Source organism: Tachysurus vachellii, chromosome 22 (genome assembly GCF_030014155.1).
Source record: "Tachysurus vachellii isolate PV-2020 chromosome 22, HZAU_Pvac_v1, whole genome shotgun sequence".
NCBI lineage: Eukaryota > Metazoa > Chordata > Actinopteri > Siluriformes > Bagridae > Tachysurus > Tachysurus vachellii.
This window is the reverse complement of record NC_083481.1, coordinates 1,985,001-2,000,000: the sequence shown is the minus strand read 5'-3', so window position 1 is coordinate 2,000,000 and position 15,000 is coordinate 1,985,001. Positions and strand designations below refer to the sequence as shown.

General features: G+C 39.1%; 1 protein-coding gene across 1 annotated transcript in view; it reads right to left on the bottom strand.

Annotated features, from left to right (window-relative positions):
* Positions 1-14,662, bottom strand: part of LOC132838254 (uncharacterized) — a 30,284-nt gene extending 15,622 nt beyond the window's left edge. Inside the window, exons 1-8 of the mRNA XM_060858496.1 lie at positions 14,133-14,662; positions 11,592-11,695; positions 10,824-10,932; positions 9,990-10,116; positions 8,847-8,929; positions 8,633-8,759; positions 8,457-8,553; positions 8,160-8,291 (exon numbers count right to left, since the gene is read on the bottom strand). Coding sequence (XP_060714479.1) covers positions 8,160-8,291; positions 8,457-8,553; positions 8,633-8,759; positions 8,847-8,929; positions 9,990-10,116; positions 10,824-10,932; positions 11,592-11,695; positions 14,133-14,433 — 1,080 coding nt within the window. The 5' untranslated portion in view covers positions 14,434-14,662. The remainder of the gene's footprint in view (positions 1-8,159; positions 8,292-8,456; positions 8,554-8,632; positions 8,760-8,846; positions 8,930-9,989; positions 10,117-10,823; positions 10,933-11,591; positions 11,696-14,132) is intronic.
* Between the last annotated feature and the right edge of the window lie 338 nt (positions 14,663-15,000).

Sequence of the window (15,000 nt, the reverse complement as noted above, 5' to 3'; positions counted from 1 at the left end):
GTGTTAACGTTTAACCACGTCAAGCTCGTCAAGCTTTTTTTTATCTCAGCCTCTTGTTCTTAGACTTTACAGCACTGAAGTAAAAGAACATTTGCTATAAATCCACACTTAAGCATTGCATGTCCCTTACTGTTCCTTAATCTGTCCCTGTCCCCTGTCACTCACACTTTCTCATCCTCTCTAATACACTAAAACTCTCCCATTAACTCACATACACTCTAATACTGTCTCATGTCTGTTATCTCAGCACTTCTGTATAAACACTGAGCTAAACCTACATGCCATACAACACACTCCTCTCTACATTAAACATTCATAATACATTAAATATTTACTCCTTTTGAGATGCCAAGACCCATTTCGAAAGAGAGGGTCTCAGAAAACAAGGGATATGCCTCCACCGCCTCGTTACCCTCAGCAGCACAAGTCAGTTCAAATCGTCAATATCCTATTTGACTCACACTGCCAGTAGGACCTTATTAAAAACTGCTGTGTTACCCTGCTGTGTAGCGAACACTTATTGCACCTTCAGTATGTCTACTTTACCTGGACGTATTTTAGTGCAGGTAGTGTACCTTTGTTCTGACGATTACTAATCTTATTAAAACTCAGGAGAGAAGAATGCAAGAGAAGTCCCTCAGGTCCCATTAGGTACTTTGAATCTTATTTATATCCTTATTATGTACCAGATCTCATTAGAAAGTGACATTTCTAATGCTGAGGCACCCTGGGAGCAATTGTGGGGGGGGGCACCTCAGTCGTGGCCGGCCAGAGACTCGAACCCACAACCTTAGGGTTACGAGACTCTCTAACCATTAGGCCACGACTTCCCCAAAGTTATAAGAACGGGATAATGTTCATCGTATGATCAGTACTAGCGTTATTTCTTACTCCAGTATTATTCCAATGTGTACAGTAACATACTGAACATTCTACCGACAAAAAATTCAAGAGGACATTATTTACATTTACATTTACAGCATGTGACAGACGCCCTTATCCAGAGCGACGTACATAAGTGCTTAAATCTCTAGCATTGAATACATTAATGCTGGATCACTAGGTTACATACTTAAGATACCATGAGTTTAAAACATTGGTTCAAAGTTACAATGAAAAAGTGTCAAAGGTGTTTTTTTGTTTGTTTGTTTGTTTGTTTTAAATGCAAAAGATAAGGAAAGAAGTGCTAGTTGAAGTGTTTCCCGAATAAGTAGGTCTTCAACCGCCGCTTTTAAATATCCAGTGACTCAGCTGTCCGGACCTCTAGGGGAAGTTCGTTCCACCACCTTACAGTACAGAGAAGAGTCTTGTAGTTTACTTGCCTCTTACCCTGAGAGACGGTGGGACCAGTCGAGCAGTGCTGGTAGATCTGAGGGTGTGGGGTGCAGTGTGAGGAGTGATGAGGGCTTTGAGGTAAGAGGGAGATGGTCCATTTTTGGCTTTGTAGGCCAGCATCAGTGTTTTGTATCTGATACGTGCAGCTACAGGAAGCCAGTGGAGGGATCGCAGCACTGAGGTGGTGTGGAGAACTTTGGCAGGTTGAAAACAAGCCGTGCAGCTGCATTTTGGATCATTTGCATTATTTATAACCCAAAGTGTTTCACGGTTGTTAAGCTGTGGATTAAACCTGAATTCATTTGCCCTGTCAAACAGATAAATATTTCTGAAACTCGGTAACAAATAACGGCTTTTGAATGTAATGAATAAAAAATAAAAAATCCTGGACCCCATGTCCTTAATTTTTATGAAGGTACACTGCATTCACATTACCATCAGACTACAGACTAAGTGTAGCAACAAAAATCCTACCTTGTGCTTACAGCAGAATGCAAACATTTTTACAACAAATTTGACATTTTGCAACAACAAAAAACAAACAAACAAACAAACAAAACAACATCCCAAATAAACAGTAATACAATCCAATGTATTGTTCTAAAATTTGTTCTAACCCACAAAACAGAAGTATTCTTAGAACCTTCTAGCAATCTCTCTGAGATACAACGGAAGAGAAACTTTTCATTTATGCGATATCATTCTGGCTAATCTTCACACCATTTCTACTTTTTTGTCATGCGTGAGGCACAAGCGAAGTTACTAGTTTCTATAAAGCAAGATGAACACAGCTGACATCGGTGCTGCTGTCAGAATCTCACTCTGAGTAGAATGACTGTACAACTACAAGATGACCATTAAAAAAGTTACCACCGATTGTGTTTAAAACCCCCAACGCTGCTGGATCTCGTTCCAGTCATACCAGAAACCTGCTGTATAACAGAGTTTATTATTAAAACCCATAACGTTTGACGGGAGCCTCCCTTCTCATGAACCTTTTTTTATCAGCTAGCTTTTTGTCCCCCTGTTTAAACATAACAAAGATAAAAGACTTGATTATATCTTTTTTCATAAGAACATCAGTTGATGTTAGAGAATAATACGATCATTTTTATTAATAATAATAAGTAAGAATAATAACCTTTATGAGATCAGAATGAGACGATGAGATCATAAGTGTAAGCAATGTGGTTTAAAAAATACCCTGATACTGTGATTCCTTATAAACAGCAGCCATGACAGTATTCATTTAATCATTATTGCACTCTTTGTAATATCTTAGACTTCCCACAGTAATCACTCACAGCACAGGGACATGTGTGGTGGAATAACGTCACGAGCAGTGAGTACTAATAAACTCAACAAAGAAAACATTCATATCAGTGGTCTCCAGTATCCAGTGCCTTCTGATAGTCTGGAACAAATATTTCTGAATCTTTGACACTATGAGAGTGAGTGAGTGGGTGAGTGTGTGTGTGTGTGTGTGTGTGTGTGTGTGAGTGTGTGAGAGAGAGAGAGAGAGAGAGAGAGAGAGAGAGAGAGAGAGAGAGAGAGAGAGAGAGAGAGAGAGAGACAGAGCGAGAGAGACAGAGGGATAGAAAAAGAGACAGAGAGATAGAGACAGAGGGATAGAGACAGAGCAAGAGAGACAGAGGGATAGAGACAGAGAGATAGAGAGATAGAGACAGAGGGATAGAGACAGAGCAAGAGAGACAGAGGGATAGAAAAAGAGACAGAGAGATAGAGACAGAGGGATAGAGACAGAGAGAGAGAGACAGAGCGATAGAGACAGAGGGAGAGAGACAGAGCGATAGAGACAGAGAGAGAGACAGAGCGAGAGACAGAGCGATAGAGACAGAGCGATAGAGACAGAGCGAGAGAGACAGAGAGAGAGAGACAGAGCGATAGAGACAGAGCGATAGAGACAGAGCGATAGAGACAGAGAGAGAGAGACAGAGCGATAGAGACAGAGAGAGAGAGACAGAGCGATAGAGACAGAGAGAGAGAGCTTAGTGAGAGAACGACTGTTTATAGCTGCTAACCAACGTGTTACCAAAATGTTAAAAGTAACTACGATCAGCTAAAAAGTTTGTTTTCTGTAATCAAATAAAAAATGGAATTGGTGTAAATGTACATTTTTGCATATTTCTTTACAGCTTGATGATTTTGTGCAGTCAGACGATCTGAATCCTAAAACCAGAGAAAAGGATATTTAAGATGCAGACGTAGTTTATGGTAATAACGTGTTGTAATACGCAGGCTGTATGATTATGAAGACAAAACAAAGTGACGTCCGTCATACGTTATTCTGAGGGAGAGCGTGTACACAAAGTAGCGTTCGTTTACAGAATCAGTGAAATGGTTTAGTCCTCGTCGCCGTGCTGTGCTGGAACTGATACCGCGCCAGGCGAGAAACGTCCTGGAGCTGATCCGCGCGCTGGCATCCTGCCGCCCTGGACCCGGAAAGATCCTAAAAACCACGGTGTAACATGGGTAACAAAAATAAAACACAGCTCTGATCTCCAAAACAGAAGAAAGATAACGATCTAAAGAGCACTTAAAAAAGGTCAAAGACAAACATTTTCAAACATGATATAAAAAAAAAAGTCTACTGTTCCGACACTTCAGGAACTCTCAGCATTTAAATGTCATAGTGTTGGAGTGAAAAAAAACAGCGACACAGCTTACAGCTACACACATATAAAGAGCGGAAAAGGAAAAACTGAGTTAATAATTGGCATTTTCTCACACAAGCTTCAAACAGGTTCATATCGACACGCTCGTTCTACTACATTATCGTTTCTATGGTAACGGCTCAATCGCAGGGACTCGTTTACGGTAAAGACATGTTTAGGAGTATTCGCTTTGTAACAGCTTTAGGACAGAGCGGTTTTTACATTTCGTGCTTTCTGGAGGTATTTTTAAGTCTTAAACTAACTGAAAGAGACATTAAACTAACTGACAGAGACGTTAAACTAAATGAAAGAGACGTTAAACTAACTGACAGAGACGTTAAACTAAATGAAAGAGACGTTAAACTAAATGAAAGAGACGTTAAACTAACTGACAGAGACGTTAAACTAAATGAAAGAGACGTTAAACTAACTGACAGAGACGTTAAACTAAATGAAAGAGACGTTAAACTAAATGAAAGAGACATTAAACTAACTGACAGAGACGTTAAACTAAATGAAAGAGACGTTAAACTAAATGACAGAGACGTTAAACTAACTGAAAGAGACGTTAAACTAACTGAAAGAGACGTTAAACTAACTGACAGAGACGTTAAACTAACTGACAGAGACGTTAAACTAACTGAAAGAGACATTAAAGTAACTGAGAGACGTTAAACTAACTGACAGAGACGTTAAACTAAATGAAAGAGACGTTAAACTAACTGACAGAGACGTTAAACTAAATGAAAGAGACGTTAAACTAAATGAAAGAGACGTTAAACTAAATGAAAGAGACATTAAACTAACTGACAGAGACGTTAAACTAAATGAAAGAGACGTTAAACTAAATGAAAGAGACATTAAACTAACTGACAGAGACGTTAAACTAAATGAAAGAGACGTTAAACTAAATGACAGAGACGTTAAACTAACTGAAAGAGACATTAAAGTAACTGACAGAGACGTTAAACTAACTGACAGAGACGTTAAACTGACTGAAAGAGACATTAAAGTAACTGAGAGACGTTAAACTAACTGACAGAGACGTTAAACTAAATGAAAGAGACGTTAAACTAACTGACAGAGACGTTAAACTAAATGAAAGAGACGTTAAACTAACTGAAAGAGACGTTAAACTAACTGACAGAGACGTTAAACTGACAGAGACATTAAACTAAATGACAGAGACGTTAAACTAACTGACAGAGACGTTAAACTGACAGAGACATTAAACTAACTGAAAGAGACATTAAACTAACTGACAGAGACGTTAAACTAAATGAAAGAGACGTTAAACTAAATGACAGAGACGTTAAACTAAATGAAAGAGACGTTAAACTAACTGACAGAGACGTTAAACTAAATGAAAGAGATGTTAAACTAACTGACAGAGACATTAAACTAAATGACAGAGACGTTAAACTAACTGACAGAGACGTTAAACTGACAGAGACATTAAACTAAATGACAGAGACGTTAAACTAACTGACAGAGACATTAAACTAAATGACATAGACGTTAAACTAACTGACAGAGACGTTAAACTAACTGACAGAGACATTAAACTAACTGACAGAGACGTTAAACTAAATGACAGAGACATTAAACTAAATGACAGAGACATTAAACTAACTGACAGAGACATTAAACTAACTGACAGAGACGTTAAACTAACTGACAGAGACATTAAACTAACTGACAGAGACGTTAAACTAAATGACAGAGACGTTAAACGGGGAAACGACTGATTATAGCTGCTGCTTGTTTCGTGGACGTTTGACAACATGTAACTATAAATGGATTAAAAGTTCTTTAATAAGTAAAAATGATAATAGTTTGGAAATTACTGTAATAAAGAGAAGTAAAAGCCATGCAGTTTGTTACAGGAACATAATCTATCGCTTATGGTAACAGTGATTCTTCATAACTTTACTATAATAAACATAACTCCAAGTAATTTAGTCCTTAATTCAATGTCATTTTCCTCCCACAATGTCATATGATCATCATACTGTATGCCCTATACTTATATGACAGGACCTGACAGGATCCGACACGAGTTCTGTGGAAACAGTACAGAGCAATTCCATGCAAATGTCAACCTTACCGAGGAAGGAGTTTCAAACAAATGTCAAAGCACGGAACAAAGTATTTAACTTGTTAATTTTACGTTTTTCTTCGATATATATTCCATATTATGAACCTGTCCGACCTTTAAAAGTAATATACACATACATACACATATATATATATATATATATATATATATATACACATATATATATACACACACACACACACACACACACACACACACACACACACACACACTCACACACACTCACAGAGTATCTCACAGAAGAGGAAATATTGACACTTTGGGCCCAATTTTGGACATTTTCACTTAGGGGTGTACTCACTTTTTTGGCCAGCGGTTTAGACATTAATGGCTGTGTGTTGAGTTATTTTGTAGGGACATGTTGGTGTTGTCACATGAAAAGATATAATAAAATATTTACAAACATGAGAGGGGTGTAATCACTTCTGTGAGATATTGTGTGTGTGTATACACACACACACACACACACACACACACACACACACACACACACACACATACAGTGTCGCTTGAAATGAACCCTTTAGAAATTCCTATACTTCTGCATAAATCTGAACCGAAACGTCGTCGGATTTTCTAAACATTTAAATTACTGCAAAAAAAAAAAAAGTGATCCGGCGTTACAGATCTGTGACTAGAAAAAAAGTGTGTGAACCTTTGAATTCAGTATCTGTTGTGATCTGTTGTGAATCGATAGCAGCGAGGAAAGTTTCTGGTAGAGTTTGATACAGTAAGTCGTACACAACAGCTTAGAAGACTTTTACTCCTTTCCTCAGTACAGAGCTTCAACTCTGAGTTTATTAGGTGTCTCCACCGTATCGAACTAATCACATGCTGTTTTTGCACGGTGGTTTTGCTCTTTGCACATGCAGTCAACTCATTACAATACCTCATATAACGGCTGCTCTTGTATTAAGTCTTCATTCCAGTATTTTTGCACACGTACCGTAGAACATACAGCATGTTCTCCTGTCGGCACTGCTTTTGTGTATTGTCTTGTACTGTTTGTTTGTTTGCGCTTTCTTTTGACTTGCACCGTTTGCACTAGGTTGCACAGAGAGTCTAGGACTACTTACTTTCAGTCCTGAGCTCTGTGTTGTTTTCTGTAGTTGTGTTTTTGTTCTATGTAGCCCCAGGGTCCTGGAGAAACGTCTCGTTTCACTATGTACTGCGTCAGCTACTGTATATACGGTTTGAAATGACAATAAAATTGACTTACGAGTCTTGACTTGACTTATGTACTGTAACCTTTTTCTTTTTTTAGTAAACGTATCCATCGTGATCGTGTTCTTCAGTCTTCCCGACCGGTCACATGTCCGGCTTTGCGTACTGTATTCGATCGATGAGAGTTAAAATGTCACACTGATAACACTGGAATTACCCTTCAGTATGCAGATGAGCAAGCTAACAACAGCTAAGTGATTATTTATGTGTACAGGAGGAAGAGGACAGCAGAGTGAACTAGTCCAGAAATTCCACAATCTATGATATCAAGCCATGATATCACATCAGGAATTACGCGCCTACGTGGTGGAGACGGCATCCGGGTGAATGTACAGTGTTCTTGTGTTTAATTACACATTAAAAACTCAACTCTAAATAAAAAGAAGAGGCTAAAAAGAACTGACCTGCGAACATCTACTCTGTACTAATGTCACAATAATATGTTGGGTTTTTTTTTTCTTCAGATTCCTGGTTACAAAACTTGCACAAACAAGTTTCATACTGATTTTATAGACAGATTAATCTACGTTTGTAATTCATTTGTTTTGACTTAAAGCTGTTTATAAAGGAACTTCCACCAGTTTACCTGTTATTATGACACGGTCAGGTCAATACAGACATGGACATGGAGAATGTGTAGTAAAGCTGCACATATGTATAGATGAGCGTATGGAGGACAGATGGATGGATGGATGAGTGGATAGTGGTCAGATAGATGGATAAGTGGATGCTGGAAAGACCGGACAGATGGATGGAAGGATGTGTGAATGGTGGAGAAAAGTGTGGATCTGTAGTGTGGTCCTCACCAGCTGGTTCTCATCCTGGTCTGAAGGCTTTGTTACCGGATGTGGCCTGATCTTCATAGAGCTCCTCAGATCTAGGCTGCTCATCTTGGAGCCTGCTCCCATTGAGATGTTTGTCCATCCAGACAGACAATGCTGCATGAGGAACCAAATCGATGCTCAGAAAACAAGTACGCTGTGCAAGAAAAAAACATTTATCTACTCTTTCCCACTACCTACAGCTTAATCACGGATTAAAACATATCGCGCTTTTATATCGATATAAAAAAAAGCCAAACACTCAATCAGGTGAGATCTTACAGAGGGCAAACCAAGACTGTCTGATGGATCGAAGCTGCAGCGGCGGTGAGCTTTGTATCGATACGCTGGCAGAAGCGTTGAGCGTGGAATGCTGACCCTGTCACATACACAAGGTTAAAGTTAACCGTGTTCGTTTCCATGAAAGAAACACAACATCTCTCTGATCACTGTGGCACCTAATAAGCGCAGGCTCGCGCTCCGTGTGTGGATGTTTCTCTTTGGGCATCTTGCAGACGGGACACGCGGTCTGAGGGTCCAGAGGAGTCGCAAAAAGCCGGCTGTTGATCCGGTAGCAGAATGTACCTGGAAAATACAAAGACCGGGTCATTACCAGGTTTAAGAGAATGATGTCTGTACATAAGACTGTTTTGACAACACAAACGGTCCCACATTGGTGAGCGTCTGAGGCACACTCATGCTTAGTCACTCCGTCTTCTGCAGAAGGTGACCAGAGGTCAGCAGGAACACGAACCCTGTTAAAGTCAAACAGAAAACAATGATTCAAATGACTGTGGGAATTCTCCCAGTGGACTTTTCCCTGCTACGGCCTCGAAAATAAATGAAATGAATGTGTGACTTATGTCTAAAGAAATTGGACCAATTAGCAAGCAAATTAGCAACACAAAAATCTTAGAGGGAAGAAAAAAACCTCAGAATGTCACGATAAATATTCACAAGTATGTTGATAGAAAAGAAAAGTCAAAAATGTGTGATTGAGAGATGCTTTTTTTTTTTTTTTTTTATACACACAACGCATCCCGTAGCCTTGCGCATCATCATTCGGGTGACACTGGGTTGGGTATCTCTGGATGCCTCCGGATGGGTAGAAAGAGAGAAGTGAGTGGAGAGGAATTATCATCTAGTGCTGGTTAATATTATGAACAGCAGCGATGCTAATTGCTCTCCACTTGCTTCTCTCCAGCCCCAGTTGTGCTCCGTGTCATGAAGATCTCACCTTCGTTGAGATGAGGCCGACCGTGTGAGGATCCTTGGGCATCTAGAGATGTACCAGCTCCAGTTAGTTTCCACTTCATGAAGATTTTGGACAGTCTAAGAGGAGACGCTAATTAAATGTGGTCTATGAGGACGACAGCCTCCTAATCAATACACAATTGTTGGACTGTGTATTTATAATCACACCCTCCAGTGTCACCCAAATGAGGATGAGGTTCCCTTTTGAGTCTGGTTCCTCTCAAGGTTTCTTTCTCTAACTTCTGTGGCAACAGTTTGGGAAAGAACAACGTAAGTGTGTGACTGTCAGGTGTCCAGTAACTCTTGGCTATTTATTGCGTGGAAAGAAATAATAATTTTCCATAAAATCCATCACAAGCTCTAGTTCCCCATATGACACCAAGGTTGATGAAGTTAGTTTTCGCGTAAACTGAAACTGAATTAAAACTTAAAATCACCCCGCACGCGCGCTAACACATGCCCTCGACAAGTCACACAGTCGTCATGCAGATTAAAGACTTAAAATAACAAATGAAACCACAAAAAAAAATAAAAAAAATAAAAAAAAAAGTTGCAACCCACGGTTTCTCTTCTGACCATGATGACGTGCCGTGGACACATTCTTCCTTATTAACTTGGCGGAAGCTGCGCAGCTCGCTGAAGAAGTGCTCAGACCGCTCGGTCAGGGAGCTCTCAGCATCCAGCAGGCCTGCACACAAACACACAAAGATCAGGGTGGTGTTAATGATGAACACTCCGCCCACATTGCCTGGAACACGTCTGAATCATCATGCGCATGGATTCACAAACATTTCCCAGTAAAGTTTACTGCAAAACCTTCTAAATAATGATACCGGGGCAGTTACTGGGGCAGTTTATGCAAAACACCTTTTATGTACAACAGATTCTAAGTTTTTTTTGTCTTATACTTTTTTTGGTATTAACTTCCAGAGAAAGAAGAAGATGGATGATTACATGAGTGTTTTCCTTTTTCTTCTTAATATTATTGGAACAGAAATAATAATCATAAGTGAGACAACAGTAAATTCCATCTGATGATGTGTGGACATCCTGTGTTGGTGTGTCAGATACAGAACATTTTCTGTGTATGTCTGGCTCATCCTCACACCTTCGTCGTTAGCGTGTAATGGCCGTAGTTTTGAATTCAGCTTGTTTAGTTCTACAGTCAGGTTACATGGAAGTTTGATGTCGTAATTACCCGTAAGCAACAGATTCGTATAGATGGTTGATGTATATCTCGAGTAATGCTCTTACCACATTCACACACACACACACACACAAATTCACACACACACAGTTACATTTCCAGCATTTGGCAATGTTACTGTATGAGCCATCGTTCATCCGGTTTAACTCGGATGGAAAATAAACCGTAAGACTTTCCCTCCATTTTACCAGCTATCCAGTCATATCCCAGTAAAGGCTGCACACGTCGTCTCTCTGACTCGGACACCGTCTCCAGCTCTTCGTCTGAAGAAGGAAACCTGACCCGGCCCACGACTCTCTGCAACACCACACAGGACAATCGGTTAAACCTGCTGTTTAGGTGCCACTTCTTTTGTTAATGGAAGCATTAATTGATATCAAACCCAATCTTGATTATCATTAAGTATTTGTTGCCATTATTTAGTCTTGTGTGTTATGAGTCTAAACTATACATTTGACAGTGCGGAGTGTACGGAGTGTTTAAATGGACATGACGATTGTCAGTGTTCCTGCATCATAACATGTAAACTCCAATCAGGGTTTAATATGCAAATGAAGGGGCGTGCAGTAATGGTTTATTTGGACGAGGTGGTGGGATGTGTAGGGTTCGTTTTCGTATCCGTTTTATGTGCATTTTACAATGAGGATAAAACAAGCAACTATTATCTAGCAATTATTATTTCATTTAGAAAAATACATTTCTGTAGTTGGGTCAGTAAATCACTTATGGAGTGGATACTAGATTTTCTGCCTCTTGTCCACAAACCAGGGATGTAAAATAAAAAACAAAGATGTAAAAAACAATTCTCTCATCATGACGAACATTATATACATTTGTTCATATTCGTGATATTTCCACCTGGGTTTCTTTTGATTTACAGTGTATGCATTAGTTTTGGAATTAAAACTGTGCAGGAAGGAAGATCTCATCGTCACATTTATTAAACCTCCACTCACTTGACTCTTGTCCTGTGAGAAAACCGACACGTCCTCTGACGTTCCTGTAGGATTAGCCTGAACATGTGGGCGACTGTTCCCTCGGTCTTGATTGAAGATTTCACCTGTCAAACAGCCTGAAGTCATTTCCGAGGTAAAGAGAACTGAATGAACAAAGCTGATATAAATCCTGACATTAGGAAAGGATTTACATACCGTCGTCTATGTTATTCCCCTAATGTTATAAAGAGATTAGAACATCGTACAACACGCCTGGGCAACTCCATGCAAATCTGAACCACATCGCAAGCAAGCAAATCAAGGGAAGTTCCGTGTTAGAACTATTTTTGAGGTAATAATATAAACATTTACACATCAAACTAGCAAACGGCCTTCTGTTTTCCAAAACTTTACACACGCTGCTTGTAGCGTAGTTTTATCTCTACACCATAACAGTGGTGGTTCTAGGAGTTTTCTGTAACAGGGGCCATTAAGGGGCCACATGTTACATTCAGGGGCCAAGTACAGGGTACATTCAAGCACACAAAATAATTTATTCAGTCCGGTGCAAATACTTTTCGGCCATCGTTCCTTTTTCAAACGCTTCAGTGCCGCCAATTGTTTGGGAGTGGAATTGCATCTGTGATCGTTGTGAAAAATTCTCCGGTTGCTCTTCTCGGCGATGATTGATGGAACGGGGGCCAATCAGGGGCCAATCAGATTTCAGCAGGGGCTGGGGCCCCTGTGGCCCCGCCTCTAGAACCGCCCCTGCACCATAAGTGATTACAGACGATGAACTGTCTTGTTTATTGGACGCTGCGCAATTAAAAGGAACTACCAACAGATAAAATGCCAAAATGCCAGCGTTAATGAAAAACAAAATGAATCATAACAGTAACTTGCGCTTCTTAACACACCCCATTGTTGATCATTTTCCTTCACCGGCACAACACCGGTGTTTTCTTGCTCACTTATTCAGGGCAGGATCGCTGACCACAGCACCGTTGTTACATCTGGATATTTAACCCTGCTTCAACGACGTGTTCCTTATAGCGTTGCTTTTGTTAGGACAAAGATTTCAGAGCTCTGAGAATCCGAGTGCACTTCACACACATCTGCAGTTATTCAAAACATCAGTCGACGTCAAAAAGTCGGGAATTACGTCGGTGGAATTGGATCAGGAAGAAAACGTATCTGTTTCTAAAAAAAAAAAACCCCAAAAAAGTAAACAATTCCAGACCGAGAGCAGACATACCTAACAATTTGGTCACTGAGTACAGCTGAATTTTATTGTAAATGAATGTTACTCTTTTAAACAGCTGTCCTTGTGAAAGGTTAATGTTCTACAACAAGCTCAATGAAGCTTTAGTTCTTTCTATACTATCTGTTTGCTCTCAGCTAATGATTACACTGGACATCCTACTTTCTATTCCTATAGATTTACATCCTTCTGTCTTTTGCAGCTAAAAACAATGAGTTAGGACTTTTTTTTTGCAGCCATGGAACTGTCTGCAGGCCCATTTAGCACTAATATATTCGTGAGTACAGTCCAGTTATTTAAAAAAGCAGTCCATATGCTCAAGAATAAAACTGCCATTCTGTACATAAACATGACTGTTTATGTCCTTCGTGAGAAAACGTATATTGCACTGACGTCCGTGTTCTCCCTGTGCAGGATTATCAGGATATTATAAATATGCTCATGATTCCCAAATAAGACTCAAATCATAAGATTTATCACCACAGCACCTTACATTTTATTACCAGTGAATTGGTCAAAACTCAATATTGTGTGCTTTAAAATAATTTGCGCCAGATCATATCCTGTCTTCTTAAATACTCGTTAAAAGCTGTACAGTTCCGAGGTATGAGGATTACATCTCGTGTTAACCTGATGATAACCTCTCAAACAGAAAAACCTGCAAATATTCTACCATCCTGTTCTCACTGAACACAATTAAGTCTCAAATATCACCTTTTTAATGTTTACACTCGAACTTTCTCTCTATACCTTCCCAGATTATATTTATTAATAATGTTTTGTATCTGTTTTATTTGCCTTTTCTCTTACTAGGCATTACACACAATGTGTATGTGCATGTGATGGGTCTGCATTTGATTTTTATAGAACAGGTCTTTCTTGAAAAAGAGATCTGGACCTCAGTTGTCCACACTCATCTGTACATACCAAGTAAAAAATTATATATATACACACGTATACACACGCGCGCACACACACACACACACACACACGCACACACACACACATATATATATAAAGGACACACACACACACATCAGGCTAACAGGTCAGATGTAAACACTAAATATCCAGGCCATTCATTTGAATTGTAAATTTTTTTGTTTATTATAATTTAGAATTTTTTGTAAATTATAATTTTTGTTTATTATAATAATTTTGTATGTATATATTATTTGAGATATATACTGTTTAGATTATACAACTCAGTCTTCGCTCTGCTTTAGGACTCACTGGAATAAAACGCATAATAACAAACAGGAAGTGCTCATGTTTAAATGATTCGGTTTCCGGTTTCTCACCTGCCAGGTTTGGAGTTTTCGTGATGTTTATCTGTTTACACAAAGCACTTCTGGCCTTTTCTGCACAGTTTCCACTAACACTCAGATTTATTAAATCCTCTGAGACATTTAATAAACTTTCACTGGCCTCTTGTAAAGTTGTCGGTTCACGTGCGCTCCTTTTTGCTAAAACAAACCCCGACTGTTTTCCTGCACAATCTAAATGCCCTAAAATCTCGGTTTTATGTTTTAATTTCTGCAACAGTTCCTTATTTTGTCGTCGCAAGCGATCCAAGTCTCCAAAAGACGACATTTTTGACATCTCGCGTCACCGCTAACTCTTGCTAACTAGATTAGCCTGTTTAAAGCGGCCCTTGGGTTGCCATGGCAACGCTAACGGACGTTAACGATTTGAATTTAACGTACAAAGACAAACGCCAGAAATGTCACGTTTCACGTGACACGACATATTTGTACCGGCTTTAATTAGAGATATTAAATAAAAGCCTGTAAACTGGATTTCGTGCCGAAAATCACAACAATAAAGTCCATTTTCTTTTTGTTTACCTACAAAACGGACATTCTGATTGGTTCACCGATTGATTTCCCACAATGCACCTGCGTTTTTAAAGAGACAGACGTATACTGAGCAACCACGTTTGCATCTTTTGCGTTTGTTATTTATTTATAAAACTAAAAGGAAATTGACTGTATTTAAAGTGTAACTACAAATTAAATCAACTGTGAAATGTTAAATAAAATGTATAAATCAGTCAATCAACCAATCAATCAACCAATCAATCAATTAATCAATTAGTCAACCAGACAATAAATCAATCAATCAATCAGTAAATCAACCAATCAATCAGACAATCAATCAATCAATCAA